Source organism: Centropristis striata, chromosome 1 (assembly GCF_030273125.1).
Source record: "Centropristis striata isolate RG_2023a ecotype Rhode Island chromosome 1, C.striata_1.0, whole genome shotgun sequence".
Taxonomy (NCBI): domain Eukaryota; kingdom Metazoa; phylum Chordata; class Actinopteri; order Perciformes; family Serranidae; genus Centropristis; species Centropristis striata.
In genome coordinates this window covers 1624624-1648439 of record NC_081517.1, presented here as the reverse complement: position 1 = coordinate 1648439, position 23816 = coordinate 1624624, and the positions used below count along the sequence as shown (strand labels likewise).

At 36.0% G+C, this 23816-nt stretch overlaps 1 protein-coding gene across 2 annotated transcripts in view; it reads left to right on the top strand.

The window, feature by feature from the left end:
• Positions 1-1178: 1178 nt before the first annotated feature.
• gnav1 (guanine nucleotide binding protein (G protein) alpha v1) overlaps positions 1179-23816 on the top strand; it is a 57867-nt gene continuing 35229 nt past the window's right edge. For both annotated transcript variants that reach the window (XR_009395401.1, XM_059347014.1), the window contains exons 1-4: positions 1179-1640; positions 3325-3416; positions 19624-19716; positions 20886-21046. Coding sequence is in view for 1 of the 2 variants with exons in the window: in XM_059347014.1 (XP_059202997.1) it covers positions 1511-1640; positions 3325-3416; positions 19624-19716; positions 20886-21046 (476 nt within the window). In the remaining variant the exon portion in view is untranslated. The remainder of the gene's footprint in view (positions 1641-3324; positions 3417-19623; positions 19717-20885; positions 21047-23816) is intronic.

Here is a 23816-nt window from a genome sequence, read left to right as displayed (position 1 = left end):
TCACACTATAACGTATTCCAAATGTGTATTTGTTCCCTATTTCTAAAAGTTAGTCTTTCCATCTCTAAACTTTGTTTTGCTGTTAATTCCCACACTGCAAAAAAAGCCAACTTGTATTTTTTGGCCTAAAACAGTGATTTAAGTTGGTAAAACTTGGAAATATAAATTATTGACATTTAGGGCAATAATGTAAGTTAGCACAACAAAGGAAGCCAGTTGTCTGCTCAAAAACAAGTTGGTGAGTTGTTGTTACTTTTACACTACCGGTCAAAAGTTTTAGAACACCCCAATTTTTCCAGTTTTTTATTGAAATTCAAGCAGTTCAAGTCAAATGAACAGCTTGAAAGGGTCCAAAGGTAAGTGGTGAACTGCCAGAGGTAAATAAAAAAAGGTAAGCTTAACCAAAACTGAAAAATAATGTACATTTCAGAATTATACAAGTAGGCCTTTTTCAGGGAACAAGAAATGGGTTAACAACTGAACTCTATGGAGTCTTGGGCTATTTTGTCCATTTTTGAATTCTTTTCATGTCTTTGTAAGTCATTTTGTGTCTTTTTTTGGTCATTTTGTGTCTTTTTTTTAGTCATTTTGTGTCTTTTGGTGTCTTTTTTGTCATTTTGTGTCTTTTTTTGTCATTTTGTGTCTTTTTTTAGTCCTTTAGTCCAACATAAAATGTGATTTTGAATCTTTTTTTTACTTTCAAAACACTATCATGCTCAATAAAGAATTTTAAATGTTGCAAATGTGCATTCATTTCAGAGTACACTGAGACATTAAACTGCATCATTTTCAATTAAATTCTGGAAAAGTTGGAGTGTTCTAAAACTTTTGACCGGTAGTGTATATTTAACTATTTAGTACTTAGTTATAAGTTTGACTTAAAATCTGAATTCAGAGTTGAGCAAACTCAAAAACAAAACTTAAAATATTTAGTTTAATTGTCCAACTTTGTCCAAAGTTGTTGCCTTGAAATTTTGAGTTCACCCCACTTTTCTTTTTTTTTTTTTTTTTTGCAGTGCAGTAACCTGACCCACCCTGGTTTTAGTTTAGCCTTTTGGTTTTGTCAGCATGGACAGGTGAAACTGCGCACTCAGCAGTTTGCTCCCCAGCACGTCACTTCCCAGGGAAGTCCGAAAAGTTTTCCATCTGCTGCAGGCTGCAGGGGGAGGATCCTGCAGGATTAACTGGGGCTCTGCCAAGGCGGCAGGGCAGAGTTTGAACCGCAGTGACATAACACTCCGCTGTTTTCACCGCTGAGGAGAGAAAAGTTACCACCCAATTAAAACCAAGGAGACAGGAACACACATGGAGCAGTGCGCACATTCAGCCAAGAGTCTGAAGGATGTTTCTGACATGGCCTGAACTTTCTTCTTCTTCTTCTTGTTTTTCTTCTTGTTCTTGTGGAGTGAAGCGGGGCCGTGCAGCTCGGAGCATGCAGCCAGCAGAGAGTCTCTCTCTCGGGCTGAGTTTTTCCTGTGGTTCCGGCTCCTGGAGGAGATGAGCGCGCAGGATGGGACTGTGCCTCGGGACCGAAGCTACAGAGGAGGAGAAGAAGGCGAAGATCCTCAGCACCAAGATAGACAGAGAGCTGTACGAGTCCGCCAAGAGGGAGATGAACGTGGTGAAGATCCTGCTGCTAGGTGAGTATTTCTATTTATATACAGTCTATAGGTGAGAACCATGGAGACACTCACCTGACGCTGTTTACGCACTGTAGGAATGTAACTAAGTACATTTACTCTTGTAGTATTTCCATTTTATGTAACTTTATACTTCTACTCCGCTACATTTGGAGGCAAATCTTTTACTTTCTACTCCACTTCATTTACCTGACACATTTAGTTACTCTTCAGGTCAAGATTTAACATGAAAAACGTTTTATTTATTTTTTTTATTTTTTTTTTAAGATTAAACCTCATAAAAGTATATGAAGTAGTTTAAATGAGCCCTACCTTGAGATTAATTAAAAAATATTATTATTATTAAAACACTTCTTACATAAATGCATCAATAATAATATTGTAAAATCTAATGATATATTTAGAATATAACATAGAATATTAACATAAAAAATTATTAATTTTAAATTATCATGCATATTTTTTATTAATTATTTTAGAGTTTTATGTTCTTTAATTCTGTCGACTTTTTTGCTGTGTATATATATATATATATATACACACACACACACACTGTAAAAAAATGTTTGTAGAAATGACAGTAAAACACTGTAAAATTGCATCTGAAATAGATGGTAAACATTGTACATCACCCTAGTAGATACATTTAATTACTGTAAATCAAAGAATAGTATAAAACTTTAAATTCTACAGCCATAAACTGTAGAAAAGAAAGTAAAGTTGTAAAGTTAATGGAGAAATTCCATGATGACACAAGTATCCTAAAAGTAATGGGATTATTCAGTATAAAATTACAGTTTTTGCTGATATTTACATTTACATACGCTCACTGTATTTTTACATAAAGTTCTGGCAACAGCTGGTATTTTACTGTAAATTAAACAGATTTTTTTTACAGTGTATATAGCCTATATGTATACATATTTATAGTTGAAATGATCCCTATCTTGACAACAGTGAAACACTGCTTACATAAATCTATCAATAATAATAATAATCAAATAATATATGTAAAATTTAAAAAACAATCTGAGTGGAGCCATTCTGCATGATGAGTACTTTTACTTTTGATACTTTAAGTACATTTTGATGTTGATACTTTTTTACTTAAATTTTTTTTTTTTCAAAAATCCTACAAGGTTATTATCCTATATATTATGTCATTTTTCGAACATCTTTATGCATTATAATAGTAGAATTAATACTAAGCAAAAATATAAAACTAGCTGTGAAAACAAATATTTCTGATAATTGAAATAAAAACTACACTTTAGAAGAAAACAAAAAATAAAAGAACAATATACAGGAAATGATTTTGGTCAAATTGGTTTGTTTTAACAATATTTACAGTATTTGTTTGTTATATCAATCCTGCATTATTATTATTATTATTATTATTATTATTATTAAATCTTGCCCCTGAATAATACCCCCCCCCCCCCCCTTAATACTTGAATAGAATATTGAAACTATACTAAAACTAATAAAAACTAAATTTAAATTTCCAAAAAAATGCAAGAGAGAGCAAACTCACTCTGAAAACAAAAACAGTTTTCCCTTTTCCAAAGTGACAGTGCAGCATTTGTGATATTGTGTATTCAAATAAAATAAAATAACCTTGATGACTGAAACGAAACTAAAAACAGAACCAGTTTAACTTTTATTCATGAACGATGTCCTCCAGGAGCAGCAGAGAGCGGGAAGAGCACTTTGGTCAAACAGATGAAGATCATCCACAGTAACGGGTTCACCAAGCAGGAGCTCACCAGCTTCAAGGTAGAAACACACACACACACACACACACACACACACACACTGAGACTGATCCACCCTGCCTCATGTCTTTATCAGATATCAGTCTATTAGCATACAGTGGGCTTTGTCATCTGGTTTCCAGCATAGAGAGCTGGACAACAATCCTAGTTGTCTCATATCCTGTCAAGGGAAGTAGTACAAAACTGATAAAAAAAAAAAAAAATGTTTAAACATATTTTTATTGCACATTTTTGTTGAATTCACTTATTGTAAGTCGCTTTGGACAAAAGCGTCTGCTAAATGACATGTAATTTTAATTTTTGTAAAGTTTTGTTAATTTACAAACGGTGAACAACATAGAACAAGAAGGCACAAACAAGAAAAATAATAACAATAATGATAGCAATAACGTTGTGGCTGGTTGTTGTAAATTGGCTTTTTATCCAGTTTCAAACCAGAAGAACACTTTCTGGATCTTGGTTTGATTTTTAACATCACAGAAACAAGCTGAGGAAATGTTAACGCCAAACAGCATCAGAGAAGCTTTGATTTTTAACGTGAAAGTGCTTTATTCAGTGTTTTTAATCTGTATTTCTTACCGAGTTTGTGTGTTTTGATGAAGAGGAAACCTCAGCAGATTATTCGGCTCCTGGTGGGTTTTGTTATTGTTTTGACCAAGACACCCCTAGTGGCAGAAAGTTACGTATTGTGCCTTTAAAGATGGGGCGGCATAGCCTGGCTAACACCAGACTAATCTCAAATGAGATCTAGTCTGGGAACCAGCCGTTCATTTCTCCGTAGAGGAGGTGTGGTTTACGATCCTCCGGAGCCGTTTATTGGGCGCTTAGAATGTCTATCAAAAGCGTCTGTAGGTAGCTCTTAGCCAATCAGATCAGTTATACCAGATGACGTAGTAGAGCAACAGAGATGGATGTTTGTTGTGTGTGTGTCTGTGAGAGAGTGTTGTTTGCTGCTTTGCTTCTCCAGTTCTCGCTTTCTGCAAGATTATTTATTTTCACGCTTTATTCCCCCTCATGTCATTCAGCCACACACATCCACTGATTTTATGGGCAATAAACAAGCTGCTGGGGGTCTCTGGGGGCTCCGCTGTCCCCCGGCTCGTAGCGAGATCACCGGCGTTACAATAGCGGGACTAATAGCTAATAGCCCCGCTAACGCCGTGACGCTACCGCTATTAGCCCCGCTACCGTAATCTCGCTACGAGCCGGGGGACAGCGGAGCCGCCGAGAGACCTTTCGCCTTTCAACTTTCTCTCTAAACTATTTAAAACACCATCTACAGCTTAAGAGAGTTTCGCGTCTGCAGCAGCCATGTTGGATCCGTAAGAAAACTACAAGCTTCCGTCTGTCGAGTAGTACGTGTCATCGTCTTGCCGTCCCTCCCCGCTCTGTGATTGGATCCCTAAAACAGGGCTAAGAAACCTTCCTGGTTGCCAGACCGCCTGGAGGTTCGAAATTAAATTCAAGCGCGCAAGGCAGTCTGGGGATACCCAGGCTAAGGGAGGCAGTGATGAGATGGAAAAGGAGGTGATGTGTAGTTCCTGTTGGGACTGAGATTTCTCATGATACCCGGGTCAGACCCAAGTTGGTATGCAGTGGTTTGGCTCGCATCTGCTCTTCGTTCTGTGTGTGTGTGTGTGTGTGTGTGTGTGTGTGTGTGTGTGAGCAACTGGAAGCCAAATTCCTGTGTAGTACTCTAGGGTGGGATATGATGGGGGGGTGGGGGAGAATCAGCTTGTTGTTATTGGAGGTTTATCTTCTTCCACACCCCCTCCTTCAACATCTCACCATATTTTTGCTACTGTCATTTTCTCCTCCATTTAAAAAAAAAAAAAAGAGTGTATTTATTAGTTTTTGTTTGTTGTATGTACACTGTAAAAAAAAGGTCTGTAGATTTTATGGTGAAAAACTGCTAAACCATGACAGTAAAACACTGTAAAAGGATAAATGGGTTTATTAATTTTCAGAAACAATGAAACACCGTAAATGTATATATCAGCCAAAACAGTGTTTTTTTTTACAGTTAAAAAAAAAATACATTACTGTAAAATACACTGGCAATATACTATAATATATATAAAAGCCATCACTGTAATTTTTGCATAAATACACATATATACATATAAACATACACTCACTTTAACCCATTGAAGCCTGGAAAGCAGATACGTCGTTTTGTAGTATTTGTATAAGCTCTCAAATACTTTTTGAATTTCATTTCTATCTGCTACAGAGGCTGAAAAATCTATTATTTAGTAGAAGCGTTGACACTTCTGTTGAATTTCCAGAAAAACTTCAGGTTTTAGGGGCTGATTTTAAAATCACCCAGAGGTTTTACAGGCGTTTTAGGCCTCAATGGGTTAATTATCTAGTCAAATACTGAAAACAGCTATACTGATAGTTTTCAAGGGTGTTCAGGACATTATGCTATGCTAATATTATATATTATTATATAGAACCTCCTGCTGAAGCAAGATACCAACATTAGCATCATATCTAAAGAAAATTATAAAAGTCTCCAGATATCATCAAAAACATGCTGTTTCCATCTAATAATGCATGTTATCTTTTTCTCTTTAACACATCTTCCAATTCTTGGTTCATCAATATTTTTCCAATTAAGGGAAATTTTACGTTTAGCTTGTAATATGCACATATTTACAAATCTAGATTCTTTATTTTGTTAATGTGGGATAGTTAGATAAATGCCCAGAAGAATCAAATCAACTTCAACTTTATTTATAGAGCCCTTTAAGACAGCGTTAGCTGATTCAAAGTGCTGTACATGGCAGGACAGACCAACAATAAAAACAAAACAAGCAAAAACAACTAAAACAAAGCGAGTCTCATGCTGGGTAAAAACCAAGAAATAAAAGTGTTTTTTAAAATGAATCTCAATTTTAAAATTAGTCTCAATTTGAAAAAAAACACAAAGAACAAATAAAAACAAATAAAAACAGAACAAAGGCTCATGTTGAGTTAAAAGCCAGTGAATAAAAATGGGTTTTAAGGTTCCTTTTAAGAGCGGACAGTGAGGAGGCCTGCAAAGGTAAAGAAGAAACAGCTTGGGCTGTGGCAACTTCTTAGATTTTCTCCTCCTTTACTCCTTTTTCTGTATCTTTCTCTCTCCCTGGCTCCTTCTTTCTGTCCTGCAGGTACATAATGAGCATGTGCTGACAGAAAGGGCTGCAGATATCTGCTCCATAATAACAGCCCTGTCACTGGAACAGACTGACAGGACAGACTTTAGAAATGAAGTTTGTAGTTTGCACCCAAACACATTTCACACTGCTGTTAATGTATATCACAGGTTATAAAACTGAATCAGGCTCCAAAGAAGCTACGAGAGTTCATACCAAGGTTATTATAGTTAACGAAAACAAACAAAATAACGAAAACTAAAATTGAAAAAACATTTTCGTTAACTGAAATAAAAATAAAAACAAGAGTTTTAAAAAAAACGATAACTAACTGAAACTGTATTGCGTGGTTACAAAACTAACTAAAATTATTGTGAAAATGTCCTTAGTTTTTGTCTTTGTCAACTTTTTTCATTCATAATTCAGTGTTTCTATTTGAACATGCAACACATGGTGAATATGTTTACTGAGACTGGGATGTTTACACTAGAACCAAAACACAAAACACCCAGAACTGTAAGAGTTAATAACCTTATTGGGGCTGAGATGATAAACCAAAGGAAATGAAGGCACATACCCATTACAAAAAAACTAAAACTAACGCTAAAACTAATAAAAACTAAACTAAAACTAAGCATTTTCAAAAACTAAAAACTAAACTAAAACTAGAAAACTCACTCTAAAAACTGACTAAAACTAACTGAATTTGAAAACAAAAATTCACAACGAAATTAAAACTAAAACTAATGAAAAATCCAAAACTATTATAACCTTGGTTCATACTGAACCAAAAAATGACTTCAAGCTTTATTTACAACAGATCTGGATGGGTGTTTGTGTGTGTGATCATCTTCTGTCCAGAACACTGTCAAACTTCATCAGAACTTTGGCAGTAGCTCATTGGTCAGATTATCACTGCTATGACATATGAAGGTCCCGTTTGTTTGTGCAGGCAGCTGGGAGGTTTGAATGCATTCCTAGATATTAAAGACGCCTCCAGCTCCTCCTTCTTCTCCTCTCCTCTCTCCTCCTGCTCTCCTCTCTCCTCCTGCTGTCTCTCAGGTCTCATATCAGTCACCTTGTCTGCAGCTCACTGCTGTCTACAGGCAACATGCTGTCTTTATTGGACTGGGCCGGAGAAAGAGAGTTTGTCCATTTATGCTTTTATCAGAGGAGGAGATCAAAACTCAACACTTTGTTGTAGCAGAACCAGAAGTACCAGAAGTTGGTTGTATGTCTGGTTGATTTCATAATCGCGTTAACTTTGTTATTGATCAGATAGTTCCTAATACAGGTGCATCTCAATAAAATAGGATATCATGGAAAATTACATTTCCAGTGCACTGCAAGAAAAGAAAAGTTGGGTGAACTCAAAATTTCAAGGCAACAAACTTCGATAAAATTTTAAGTTGGACAATTAAACTAAATATTTAAAGTTTTGTTTTTGAGTTTGCTCAACCCTGAATTCAGAATTTTGAACTTATAATTTTACATTGTAATAACTCCTTACTTCTGTTAACTTCTGCAATGTGCTGAATTGGCACGATTGTAACGCCGCTATGAAGTGTCACTAATGTAAATTTTGAGTTAGCATTGATACGCTAATGGCTACTCTTGTAGCTGTAACAAGCAGCGCCGCTAGCATCAGTTAGCTGCTAGCATCAGTTAGCCGCTAGCATCAGCTAGCCGCTAGCATCAGTTAGCCAGATATTACTGACAGATGAATGTCATAAATGCAGGAGGTGCTAATCCATTGACAATTTTGAATATTAGACAAGCAAAAATAATATAGTGATGGTAGCTTTTATGTTTATTGTTCAGGACTTTGAGAGCCTGTTTATAGTCAGATTGCACAGGATTCAATATTGTAACAGTGGTGTGAATGTAAATAAAAGTCATGTCAAATACACATATATGTAAAGGAAGCAAAATATTCAAAGGTATAACAAGTATTACGTTGTTTTTTAAAAAAAGAGAAAACAAAAAGCAGGAGTGGTTGTGGTATTCATGATAGCAGGATGTTCTTATTTTCTAAAGATTCAAAGAAAGGATTCCATATTTTCATAAATTGTTTTGTTTTTCCTCAAACAATATACAGTCATGGAAAAAATTATTAGTTTTCTTCATTTTCTTGTTCATTTTAATGCCTAGTCTAACTAAAGGTACATTTATTTGGACAAATATAGTGATAAAAACAAAAAAAAGCTCATAAGAGTTGGGTTATAATCAAGAAAACCATGGAAAATGGATAGATATCAGCTCTTAAAATCTGTTTAAATGACTGTATGTCTAAAGCATTTACAACCTCCTCCAACAGAGAGAATCATTCTCTTGGACTGAAGAGGTTCAAAGTCCATCAGCATGAATTGTCCACAAAGGGTGTAAAGCTTAAATACAAAAGTTGACTTGGAGAGGAACATTCTTTGTCCTAAATTTGAGTTTTTACACATTTTCATTGTTTAAAAAGCATCTTAAACACCAAAAGCCAGCACCAGAGAGAGTGTGACACACTATTTCCTGCATCACTACAATATATTAATAAAAAAACATATTATACACAATACATTTCAGGACCTGCTCATGTTGTATTTACACAGCTATGTAATCAGATATTCCACATGTGTAAACATGCCCACACACACCAACACGTGTTTAATGCAGCATTCAAATCTCTTCTGCTGTCAGTTGGCTTTTCCTTTGTTCTCAGGTGACGCCCTTATTTTGGAAAAAACGACACCAACCCATAAAAACCTGCCCATCCCTTCCCTGACCATCCCAATACACACACACACACACACACCCTCCCCTGCACACACACACATTCTTGTATTTCTATCTTTGTGAGGACCCTCATTGTAATAGTGAATTCCCTTGCAAGGTTATAATAGTTTGGGATTTTTCATCAGTTTTAGTTTTAATTTTGTTGTGAATTTTTGTTTTCAAATTCAGTTAGTTTTAATTAGTTTTTAGAGTGAGTTTAGACATATTTATTTTTTTGAAATACTTTAGTTTTAGCTTACTTTTTATTAGTTTTAGTGTTTTGTAATGGGGTTTTATTTGTTGGGTGGGAGATTAAAAGAGGTCACAGTAAATTTTGCCTTTATTTCCTTTGTCTTATCCATCTTCATTTTGTATGAAAAAAAAGTTGACAAAGAGGAAAATTAAGGACTTTTTTTTTCACTATAATTTTAGTTTTGTAACCACACAATACAGTTTCAGTTAATTATTATTTTCATGTAACCTTTAACCCTTAAAACAAAGTCTGAAATCTCAAAAAAGCCTTTAAAGAAATGAGGACGGGCCGAAATGTCCTCACTCTGTTGGTTAAAAACGTGTCCCGGTCCTCACTATGTAGGACAGCTATTCTCAACCTTGGGGTCGGGACCCCAATTGGGGTCGCGAGATGATTTCTGGGGGTCACCAAATCATTTTGGAAGTCAGCTCTGTCTCCACTGTGTTAAAGTGTTCATGTGTTTTTGTCTTTTTGGTCAATTAATGTCTTTTTTGGTAAATTTTTGTCTTTTTGTGGTCATTTTGTATCTTTTTTTGGTCATTTTGTGTCTTTTTGTGGTCATTTTGTGTCTTTTTTTTGGTCATTTTGTGTCTTTTTTGGTCATTTTGTGTCTTTTTTTTGTCATTTTGTTAGTTTTTTGGTCAATTTGTTTCTTTTTGTGGTCATTTTGTGTCTTTTTTTTGGTCATTTTGTGTCTTTTTGTGGTCATGTTGTGTCTTTTTTTGGTCATTTTGTTAGTTTTTTGGTCAATTTGTGTCTTTTTTTGGTAATTTTGTTTGTTTTTTGATCAATTTGTGTCTTTTTTTGGTCATTTTGTGTCTTTTTTTTGGTCATTTTGTGTCTTTTTATGTCTTTTTTTGGTCATTTTGTTTGTTTTTTGGTCATTTTGTGTCTTTTTTTGGTCATTTTGTGTCTTTTTTGGTCAATTTGTGTCTTTTTGTGGTCATTTAGTGTCTTTTTGTGGTCATTTTGTGTCTTTTTCTGATCATTTTGTGTCAAATATAAAAATATAAAATATAAAAATATATATAAATGCACAGACAGAGAGGTGTTTAAGTTGTTGTCTGCTTCATTATTTGTCCAAAATTCGTCGTATCAACTGAGTTTGTAATCTGAACTGTGCGACTCAAAAAGGTTGAGAACTACTGCTGTAGGAAGTACAAGAACACACACACACACACACACACACACACACACACATATGAGCTCATGGTTGGTTATCAGTCCTGCTCTACTGTTTCTATCTCTCACCCCGTCCTGCTTCTGTCTTTTGAAGTGTCTGTGTGTCCAGTAGTAAACATCTGGACAGGTTATCTCTGCTCCACGCTACTGTTTTGTCATATTTCCCCTGAAGGCACCACGAGAAAACCCCTTTAATCACTTTATTTCTCTGTCTGGTCTCTTTGTGGCCCTGCAGCCAGCCAGGTTAGTATTGCATTAGGACCATGACAGGGCAGTGTATGTGAGAGGAATAAAGGGAGGAAAGGTAGGAAGGGGGCTCCTCTTTGTCTCATCCCTCCTTTATTTGCAGCCCGAGGGCCGTGGTGTTGTTTTTACTCTGGACGGGCTGAGATTTTCCCTTCATTCTCCTCTGAGTCAACAAAAGTCAGGCTTTGTGTGTGTGTGTGTGCATGTTGGCGCTGCAGTGGATAACATTTCTCAACTGAATTTGTAGTTTTCAGCCTGACATCTCTCTGTTGATTCAGCTGTTTGTGTTTCTTGAGAGTTTCTCTGAGCTTCAAACCTACAAACTCACACACCTCCTTAGTTATACATTGTTAGAAGAACCGTCTGTGGTTAATGATTAAATATCAGGCTGCAGCCAGTTTAGCCGCATTCTTTTGTTGTTGTTGTTGTGTTTTTGCAGTTAGACAACTGTTAATGGCTGTTAGTTCTCTGTGCTCGGGGAGCCAAGCTGGAGGAGAAACAATAGTTCAGTGTATTTCAGTGAAGGATTTAGAGATTACACTGTTGTAATGGGAGTTTTAATATCTCCATAGCAGCACTGTGTACCATTAAGTTCCCACAATGCTTTAAACTGTGGTGGAGATGCTGGTAGGAGTATTAATAGTCAGCAGGAAACAAAGGTTAGAAAGGTGTGGGAGATCTCTGTCTGTGGGACTTCCTTAGAAACTGATGAGCTCACACACACACACACACACACACACACACACACACACACACACACACAGGTGAAAACATGGTGTCTTTTTACCTTCTAGTTTTTCACAGAGGTGATGTATAGCTGACGGTGGATTCAGATTACCACAACACACCTGTGGCCCCAGGCTGTATGTGTGTGTGTGTGTGTGTGTGTGTGTGTGTGTGCGTTCTTGTACTTCCTACATAGTGAGGACCGGAACACGTTTTTAACCAACATTGTGAGGACATTTTTGCAAAGTGAGGACATTTTGGCCGGTCCTCACTTCTTTAAAGACTTTTTTTAGATTTCAGACTTTGTTTTAAGGGTTAAAGGTTACATGATAATGATAATTAACTGAAACTGTATTGTGTGGTTACAAAACTAACTAAAATTATAGTGAAAATGTCCTTTGTTTCGTCTTTTTTTCATACATTATGAAGATGGATCAGACAAAGGAAATAAAGGCAAAATTTACTGTGACCTCTTTTAATCTCCCACCCAACAAATACCCCATTACAAAAAACTACAACTAATAAAAACCAAACTAAAACTAATCATTTAAAAAAAAAAAATACTAAACTAAAACTAGCAAACTCACTCTAAAAACTCATTAAAACTAACTGAAATTGAAAACAAAAATTCACAACAAAATTAAAACTATTTTAACCTTGCAAGGGAATTTACTATTACAATGAGGGCCCTCACAAAGATAGAAGTACAAGTGTGTGTGTGTGTGTGTATGCATTGGTCAGGGAAAATGAAAGAACGGCACAGTTTTTATCTTTTATGTCCAGTAATGTAACCATTCAGCAAAACATGTTTAGTTGCAACAGCCGGAGCCGTCTGATTGGTCAGTTTCCTACACATTCTGTTTATGTGTGCACCCGTTTTACAGAATGTATGGCATACGGTTTTCAAAATAAAACATCAGTTATTCAAGGCGGTAAAAACAGACATGCCAATGTGATCCGAAGCTGATTTTCAGACTAGGCTAGATGAGGCCACATAGTCTAGAAGCTATTCAACTAAAATATTTTCTCATGAAAAGGCTTGATGCTTTCATACTAATTTTGACAACGGATTACATTTTGCACCTCAAGACTACGTTTACGACTCACAGACTTAGCATCAAACATTTTTGCATGTGTCATTTGAGGGAAATTCAGCTTCAAAGTTCCTTCTTTTGCATTGAAAAAAGGCATAATGTGCAATATTTACATTTATTATTACATTTTATATTACATTAACTGTAAAATCCCTTTAATCCATCATTTCTGACAAAGGTTCATACACCATCCTGACTAATGTAACCATTCAGCAAAACATGTTTAGTTGCAACAGACGGAGCCGTCCGATTGGTCAGTTTCCTACATTCTGTTTATCACTCAGAGAAACAGCTACAGAGAATCATCTTACAACCACAAAGTGTGTGATGTTGAAGGGGGTTTCCCTCCTCCCACCTTTACTGTCAACACCAAACCAAAGTAAGCCTTGAGTCACAGAGGGAGGAACCTGGAAACAATTGATAAGGAGGAGAAAGGTGGGAGCAAGGAAGGAAGGAAGAGGAGGAAAGGAACCAACTGGATCAGTGATGGCCGAGTCATTTAATCTGTTGTAAGCCTGCAGGGTGAACAGCTGATATGTTTAATAGAAAGCACTTTAATAAATCCAATAAATGCGGCCATTGTGGTGCTTTCAAAGCTCCAACTTTGCAATAACTGCAACCAGGCAAACTCACCAACACATGGACTCCATGACAAATTTCAGCCTCCTGTGGCAAAACTGTGGCTGCCAAAGGAAAGGGGAAATTTTCATAAACAAAGTGACCAACATAAAGAACAAAGAGCTAAAATGAGTCAGCACTGGGTCAGATGATGCCTCCATATGACACAGTTTATGAACAGTTATGAAAAGGGGCAGGGCTAACTTACCACTGAAACAAGAACTCCCTGCTGAGACTGATGATGCCTCCCACAGGTGTCCAAAACAAACAGTTCATGAGTAATGGGAGGGGGCGTGGCTTAAACAATAGGGGCGGGGCTAAACCACAGCAGTGAAAGATGGTTATTGATGGTTGCAGCTAAAAATTAGTTTCAACTCAATGCTAAATGTTGGGGTTTTGTACAAGTTTACGTTGTGTAATACTTTGCATTATATTGACTCCAACCGCGCCCATTACATTATTATTACATTTTATATTGCATTAACTGTAAAATCCCTTTAATCCATCATTTCTGACAAAGGTTCATACACCATCCTGACTATTCACTCACTCAGTATCGAGCATATTTACTGTTGTTGCTCGCTCCGTATCATGGACTACCTGCATTTGCCTACATACTGTAATACAGGTGCAGAAAAAGATGTCTGCTCTCTTGGCTGCAGTGATTTATCAGCTAAAAGACGCGTCGATGGCTAACGCTAGCGGCATATATGTTGTTCGATTTGCCGCGATATGGAAACTTTTATTGCAGAACATATAATGCAGAAGACAAGGTTTCTAGTGATTTAGAAATTGCGTCATATAGTTATTTATTTTAGTTTGATTTATTCTTTATTTAAATGGTCAGCTGATACTCATGTTTGTTTAGCTATTTAGTACATTTTTATTTTCTCAGTTTTCATTTCTAGAATTAGTTGATATAAAAGTAAGAGAGTTATAATGTTTTTGTTTTTTTTCAACAATATTTTTTATTGAAGTTTCAAGTGCATATCAAACTTTATGTCGAATATACAAACATTTTCATTTATATCCCCTCGAACATACATTCATTCACACAGACAAAGAAAGTGAGTAAATAAAATGGACAGTGACAACAAACATCAATCTAATGCAAAATAAGTACTAAAATGAAATAAATAAGACTAAAGTGGAGCAAAATTTAAAAAATAAAAATAATAATAAATAAATAAAAATAAAATAAAAGGCAGGATCATTTCATAACCTGCTGTTCAGTCAGTGTTATCCGTTCCATTGGTCAAGAATGACATAAATGATTCCCAAATCCAAGCAAACTCCTCCTGTTTACCTTTAACAATGTATGTCAATCTCTCTGGTCCAAGACAAGTCATCAACTCCTTCTTCCATATTGAGAGTTATAATGTTAGATATTTTATGATAATTTATTTGTGTAAGAAAAGCTGCCTTCTCAGTACCTTTTTATATTATCATATTGGTGCAAAAGTGATGCACAATCCACAAAGAAAGGATCTATTTTCATCCCAATTCACTTACATATGCCCATCATATCAGTAATCTGGGTAATATGTGCATTTCTAGCCTCTAAAATCGGTATCACTCTAAAAAAAACCCTGTGTTGCTCAGCCTCTAATAACCAAAGAAGAGCAAAGAAAACTTTTACTTCTTGAACACTTGTAGCTCTCAAACCTAAAGGACTGCCACCATCCCCACAGCACCAGCTGCCTGCTTTTATTGAGGTTTATGGTCATAAAACATAAAAGCTGCACTATAAGAATGTGCTTTTTATGAGGTTACAAATCTAGTGTTTTATGAAACGGCATATCTGAGCAGATGACAGTGATGATGACGAGGTGGAGGGAGACCAATGCACAAAGCAGCTTATTTCTGACACAAATCAATGCAGCGCTGTCAGCCCAGGTCCTCCTAAAACACACTCATCTGTCCCTGATGTCGAGGTGTCAGCAGCCCTCAGCCGGCTCTCCTCTTCATCAGATGAAGATGAAGATCTGTCACCTGGCTGAGTTATCTCACCTCACACATTTCACAGAGCAACAACACATCTCAGTCTGAAACATAGAGACAGAGAGAAGAGCGACCAGACCGTGATAGAATCAGGATGGAATGTGAAGCTTATCTTTAGCTGGCAGGAGAGTGACACACACACACACACACACACACACACACACACATACATGTCTTTGTGTAGTTGTGAGGGCCACCACTTCCCCTAGCCCAACACACACATTTCAGGGTTTACCATCTCTGTTAGGACCTTCCCTGAAATTCATACAGATGATTAATTAAGGCCTTTAGAGGCTATCCTAGCATTTTCTTTGTGAGGACTGGAAAAAATGTCCTCACAACTACAAATGTCCTCACAATGTTGGTATTCTGCCATGGGTTGGTCCTCACAACTATATGAAGACAAACACACACATACACATACATGCATGTTAAATTTTGCCTTTGTTTCCTTTGTCTTATGGATCTTCAAAAAGTTGACAAAGATGAAAACGAAGGACATTTTCACTATAATTTTAGTAAGTTTTAGTTAGTTTTGTAACCACACAATACAGTTTCAGTTAATTTTTTAAACTCTCATTTTTGAGAGGACAGGCCACTTTGCAAAAATGTCCCCACTCTGTTGGTTAAAAACGTCTTCCGGTCCTCACTATGTAGGAAGTACAAGAACACACACACACACATTCTTGTAATTCTATCTTTGTGAGGACCCTCATTGGAATTGTGGATTCCCTAGCAAGGTTATAATAGTTTTGAATTTTTCATTTGTTTTAGTTTTAAATGGGTTGTGAATTTTTGTTTTCAAATTCAGTTAGTTCTAACTATTTTTTTAGAGTGAGTTTGCTAGTTTTAGTTTAGTGTTTATTTATTTTAAATGAATTAGTTTTAGTGTTAGTTTTAGTTTTCTGTAATGGGGTATTTGTTGGGTGGGAGATTAAAAGAGGTCACAGTAAATTTTGCCTTTATTTCCTTTGTCTGATCCATCTTCATTATGTATGAAAAAGTTGAAAAAGATGAAAATGAAGCACATTTTCACTATAATTTTAGTTAGTTTTGTAACCACACAATACCGTTTCAGTTAATTATCATCATCATGTAACCTTTAACCCTTAAAACAAAGTCTGAAATCTCCAAAAAAAGCCTTTAAAGAAGTGAGGACCGGCCGAAATGTCCTCACTTTGCAAAAATGTCCTCACTCTGTTGGTTAAAAATGTGTTCTGGCCCTCACTATGTAGGAAGTACAAGAACACACACACACACACACACACTTCCCAACTCTCTGCAGGAGTCACTCTGCTCAGTCACTAAAGTCTCGAGGTTTCCAAGCACTAAAAAAGAGTTATGAGTTTAATTTATGCAGGTTTACACAGCACTTCTGCTCTGCAGCGCTCTCATAGGACTCCATGGGGTGTGATGGACGCAAACCCAACATATACGTATAAATATTTATGTATGTGCACAATTTGAGGTGCAACATAAAATAAGTGCACAAGTAATTAGAGCTCTTTGTTGGGGTTGTTTTCATTTATACTTGAGAGGTCACTGAGGCACAACCCTCATTTATAATGACACTGAAATTAAATGTGATTATTAAAAACAGTATGAGGGCAACACAGAGGATCAGCGTGGCTTTTATTCCACCTCCCACGCTCCAAAGACATGCAGCTGTTGGTTAACTGGTGACTCTAAATTGCCCGTATGTGAGAATGGATGTCTGTCTGTGATCTGATCCGGTCCCCCACGACCCTAACTACACTCAAAAAAATTATTAAGCCAAAAATGTGGACTTTATGTAATTTAATTACATGTAAATTTTCCATGTAATTTTGTTACATACGTTGAATGTAAAAGGTCAAATTAAATGCAATGTTTTTCTTTCATTAAAAAGTAATATAGATCAATTAAATAGCGTTAATGCAAATTTCTACATAAACTTTACTTAAATTTACGTATACTTTTACATAAACCTTATGAGTTCATTCAATATTACATATACAGTTAAAGAGACTTATAAAGTCCATACGAAGTAAAGCTTATTAAGATCATAACTCATATAAAAAACCTTCCTTACTTACTACTAATAAGCAATAATTCTGAGGTAATAGAGGGAAAACTCTTAGTTAATGTCTTACTGGTTGTAAAATAAGGCCATGCAGAATAAGGCATTAATAACTACTTAATAATGACTCATTAAGAGCCAATATGTTACTTATTTGCATGCTAATAAGCAACTTATTAATGTTGAATATGTGTTCCCTAAACAGTAATCTGTTGCCCCAATTTGGTGCTTAATGTTAATAAAGAAACTCATAAGGTTTATGTAAAAGTAAACATAAACTTTAAGTAAATTTACACATTAAGTTTATGTAATTTGCATTAATGTTATTTAATTTATTTATGTTACTTTTAAATGAAAGGAAAACATTGCATTTAATTTGACCTTTTAAATTCAACGTATGTAACAAAATTACATGGAAAATGTACATGTAATTAAATTACATAAAGTCCACATTTTTGGCTTAATTATTTTTTTGAGTGTAGGATAAGCAGTTACAGATAATTAATGATTGAATGACTCAGACTGGGACTGAAAAGTCCTTGTTGGTTCAATTCAATATATGTAAAAAATAAAAATAAAAAGGATTATCGAATTATTTCATTCTGTTTTATTTACTTTTTTGACAACTTTTTGTATTCGGCAGCAAACACAAAACACAAAAAGAGCCTGATGATGCACTAAAATAAATACTCATAAGACGCATTAAAATAAGACAACCTCTCTAAGATAACCTCTCGTCATTCTGTTGTACCGTTCTTTAGACTTTGGGCTCATCGGCCCGCTGGCGAGCTCACAGGGCTAATGTGGGTTTAATTTAATGGTTACTGAGACGATGTTTATATCATATGATATCCAGTGGTGGAAAAAGTATTCAGATCCCTTACTTAAGTAAAAGTAATAATACCACACTGCAGAAATACTCCTCTACAAGTAAAAGTCCTGCATTTAAAACTTACTTAAGTAAAAGTACATAAGTATTAGCATCAAAATGCACTTCCGTATCAAGAGTAAAAGTACTTGTTATGCAGAATGGACCCACTCAGATTGTTTTATATATTCTAAATATATTATTACATTATTTGTATTGATGCATTTATGTAAGCAGTTTAATTTTGTAAAGATGGGACTAATTTTACAATTATGAGGTTTAATACATTTATTAAAAAAAAAAGTCAAATCACTTTAAATTGATCATGTTTTTTTAATGTTAAATCTCGACCTGAAAAGTAACTAAAGCTGTTACCTAAATATAGTAGAGTAAAAAGTACAATATTTGCCTCAGAATGTAGTGGAGTAGGAGTATAAAGTTATATAAAATGGAAATACTCAAGTAAAGTACAAGAACCTCAAAAGTGTACTTAAGTACAGTACTTGAGTAAATGTACTTAGTTACTTTCCACCACTGATGATATCCAATCCATTGTCCCAAGTATGTCAGGATATTTTGTCTGGGAGTTGGTGAAATAATGCTGCAAAGTTTGGCTTGTTTTGCGAGGTGATTGTCATGTCGAGTGCTCCTCTTGACACACAGATGCTGCGTTTCAAATTAATCTTAGAACCCCAGCTTTCAGATGATGTACTTCTATTAACCCTTGTGTTGTCTTAAGGGTAAAAAATGACCCTTCCACGATGCTTCCCAACAAAAACAAACCCCCTAAGTAATCTTGATTTATTTTGAAGACTTTTCTGAAAGTTTTTTATCCTTATGTATTGTGTTGTTCATACACCTTGAATGTCAGGGTATTTTGATACTAATTTCTATAAATATAATGCCAAAGTAGTTCAAGACTTTCATTGTTTCCCTTCAGTCTTTTAAAAAGTCAGTGTTTGTAAGCGGATTTGAAGAGGTGAGTTTTAAGGGGATTTCTTGAAGATGGAGTAGAAGAAAATAGATTTTTAAAATACATACAATAAGTAATTGCTTGCTTAATTTGAAGTATTTAGTTAATGACCCTAAGGACAAGGGGAGTGCATAGAATATTAAGAGTGCACAAGGGTTAATGTGGCAGATATTGCAGCTTTATTTAGCTGTTTTTCATGTGATATGACTAACCAGCTTTTGCTGAATGTTTTTTTCTCCTCTTGCCATGGCTAGTCATGAACTTAACCTGAACATTAATCTCTGACAGCCTGCAGTGCTGGATAACCTGCTGACCTCCATGAAGTTTGTCCTCCACGGCATGGGCGTCCTGAGGATCAACCTGGCCAACAGCAGGAACAAGGTAGCATGTCTTTCTCCTAGTGCAGCATTTTGTTCCTTTTATTTATTTACACTACCGGTCAAAAGTTTTAGAACACCCCAATTTTTCCAGTTTTTTATTGAAATTCAAGCAGTTCAAGTCAAATGAACAGCTTGAAAGGGTCCAAAGGTAAGTGGTGAACTGCCAGAGGTAAATAAAAAAAGGTAAGCTTAACCAAAACTGAAAAATAATGTACATTTCAGAATTATACAAGTAGGCCTTTTTCAGGGAACAAGAAATGGGTTAACAACTTAACTCTATGGAGTCTTGGGCTATTTTGTCCATTTTTGAATTCTTTTCATGTCTTTGTAAGTCATTTTGTGTCTTTTTGTGTCTATTTTGATCATTTTGTGTCTTTTTTTTGTCATTTTGTGTCTTTTGGTGTCTTTTTTGGTCATTTTGTGTCTTTTTTTAGTCCTTTAGTCCAACATAAAATGTGATTTTGAATCTTTTTTTTTAACTTTCAAAACACTATCATGCTCTAAAGAATTTTAAATGTTGCAAATGTGCATTCATTTCAGAGTACACTGAGACATTAAACTGCATCATTTTCAATTAAATTCTGGAAAAGTTGGTGTGTTCTAAAACTTTTGACCAGTAGTGTAAATCAGACCTTTTCTCCAAATCTGTCTCTTTTGTCTCTATCTGCCTCTTTCTCATCCTGAGTTTATGCTGCTGGTTGTCCTGCACTGCACCCATATCTCCACTAGAGGGCAGCATCTCAGCACTGCAACACATCTGCTGCCACACACACACACACACACACACACACACACACACAGCAACAGTTTGTTTGCATGAGAGGCAGCAGAAAGTTGGACTGGGTGGGTGGTTTCATTGTGACATTCAATTTGATTTAAACTTTATTGTCAAAGTTATCAGAGCTTATACACGATCCGCCCACTCAGCACATCATGCAGAGAGATGATGATGAGTATTTCCCCTATTAAATGTCACCAGTGCGTGCATGTGTGTGTGTGTGTGTGTGTGTGTTTACATCCATTCATTTGTGCCTCTGAGCTGATTACTGAGTCTAGAGAGCAGAGACAGACTCCACAACTTTTATGTCGTTAATCCTTTTTTCCATCCGCTCCTCCCAGACCAGCCGTCCATCCATCCACATATCTGTCCGTCTCCGTCTCTTCTCGCAGGTCCACGCCCATTCTGTCCTGTCATGTGGGCGCTGTTTTGACGAAGACCAGGTGCTGTTTCCTTTCCTTGGCCACGCCCTGTCCTGTCTGCTGGCCGACCAGGGCGTGAGGGCGGCGGCGGCCCGGGGATACGAGTACGAGCTCAACGACTCGGCGCTGTAGTGAGTATTCTGCCAGGTCACAGCACAGCAAAATCTGTAGTGTTGTTTTTTCAGTGTTAATCATTTTGAGTTGGGGAGTGTTGGTTTTGGAGTTCTTTTAAAACTTGTAGTGATCAAAAAGCTTCTGCCAGCGTTGTTACATGTTAACACCTGAGTTAGATTCACTTCAGTTGGAGTTGATTTTCAGATTTAGTGACTTTTATGTTCGGTTAAAGACAGAATAAACCTGGTCTCACAGAAATCCGTGAAATAGCCACAGATTTCGCTTAACTCAAAATCCGTGGAATAGCCACGGAATCGCTCAAATTTCCGTGAAACTGACACGGATTTCGCTACAATGCAAGTTAATGACAGTCATATCCCGTGGCTATTCCATGGATATTTGTTCCTATTGGTTTGTTCCAAGTCACGTGACTTTCAAGGTCCCGGCAGTCAGAACAAAAAACATGGCGGACAGTTCTCTCATTTTTAGTGAAAAATCAATATTTTGACTTAGTTTCTGCATAAAAATGGATTTTGATCACATTTGTAGCGAGAAATATATGTTTTATTTTCTAAATATTCACTCAGTGAATGTACATAATCACTTTGTATGTTGGAATAGCCACGGGATATGACTGGCATTAACTTGCATTGTAACGAAATCCGTGTCAGTTTCACGGAAATTTGAGTGAATCCGTGGCTATTCCACGGATTTTGAGTTAAGCGAAATCCGTGGCTATTTCACGGATTTCTGTGAGATCATGTTGACAGAATGCACTTTTAATGTATCGTAAAACAAAACAATGAATGTTAATTAACACATTAGTAAAAGGAAATAGCATGATTTTAGGGTTAAAAATACACTTTAATGTGTCAAAGTAACACAATGTATGTTAAAAATGAACACTCAGTGAAAGGGAGCAACATGATTTTAGTGTTGAAAATACACTTTGAGTCATAAAATAATACGATATATGCTAAAAAATCAACACTCAAAGTGAAAAGGAATAACACAATTTGGAGTTAAAAGTGCATTTATGTCGTGTCATAAAATAACACCTAGGGTGTCAAATATTTAACACTATTAAAGAGTTAAAATATTAACACTTTTCAAAGTGAAATTTTAACTCCGAATCCGTGAGAACTATATAAACTCAGAAAAAGTGTTAAATTTAACACTCTGTGAGTTGAATTAACACTCCTGATTTTGCTGTGAGTGGTGCTGCGCTGTGGGGACGCGGGGGGCTAATTAGCTGGATTTAGCAGCCGATGCTCGGCCGTGTGCTCGCTGTCTCTTAGAATCAGAGTCTGGAGAGTGGAGAGGAAAAGAGAGGATGCAGGGGGCTAATTAGGTATTAACCTGAGGACAGATCAGGTCATTACACATACCTCCACAGCTACTATACATGTTAAACATGCACACATCAGTTTGTTTTGTATCTGAACCAAGGTTATAATAGTTTTGGATTTTTCATTAGTTTTAGTTTTAATTTCGTTGTGAATTTTTGTCTTCAAATTCAGTCAGTTTTAGTTAGTTTTTAGAGTGAGTTTTCTAGTTTTAGTTTAGTTTTTATTTTTTGAAAATGCTTAGTTTTAGTTTAGTTTTAGTGTTAGTTTTAGTTTTTTTATAATGGGCTATGTGTTGGGTGCCAGATTCAAACAGGTCATAATACATTTTGCCTTTATTTCCTTTGGTTTATCATCTCAGCCCCAATAAGGTTATTAACTGTTTTGTATTTTGGTTCTAGTGTAAACATCCCAGTCTCAGTAAACATATTCACCATGTGTTGCATGTTCAAATAGAAACACTGAATTATGAATGAAAAAAGTTGACAAAAACGAAAACTAAGGACATTTTCACTATAATTTTAGTTTGTTTTAGTTAGTTTTGTAACCACACAATACAGTTTCAGTTAGTTATCGTTTTTTTTTAAAACTCTAGTTTTTATTTTTATTTCAGTTAACGAAAATGTTTTTTCAATTCTAGTTCTCGTTATTTCGTTAGTTTTCGTTAACTATAATAACCTTGATCTGAATCAAAGCAATGCGACAGAAAAAAGACTCAAACCTCAAGGTGTAAAAATGGGATTACGGAGAGTGTTTAAAAAAAAAAAGGGCATATTCATGAAAAAGTCAAGGCACAATAATGAAAGTAAAGAAGTAAGGATGGAGATGAAAATAAGAATCGGGTGTAGAGGGGATGGCGTGTGTGATGCAGAGGTAAGACGGAGCGGGGACCAACCCACCGGGAGGCCGTCTCTCCTCATCCTCCAGCCCAGCGAGGGGCCTCGGCTCTGGGGTTATCTACACCGACAGGCTCCCCTGTTCCCACTGAGAACCACCCAACATCACCATCACACACACACACACACATTCTTGTACTTCTATCTTTGTGAGGACCCTCATTGTAACAGTGAATTCCCTATCAAGGTTATAATAGTTTTGGATTTTTCATCAGTTTTAGTTTTTATTTTTGTTTTCAAATTCAGTTAGTTTTAATGAGTTCTTAGAGTGAGTTTGCTAGTTTTAATTTAGTATTTATTAGTTTTAGTGTTAGTTTTAGTTTTTTGTAATGGGGTATTTGTTGGGTGGGAGATTAAAAGAGGTCACAGTAAATTTTGCCTTTATTTCCTTTGTCTGATCCATCTTCACTATGTATAAAACAAGTTGACAAAGACGAAAACGAAGGACATTTTCACTATAATTTTAGTTAGTTTTGTAACCACACAATACAGTTTCAGTTAATTATCATCATCATGTAACCTTTAACCCTTAAAACAAAGTCTGA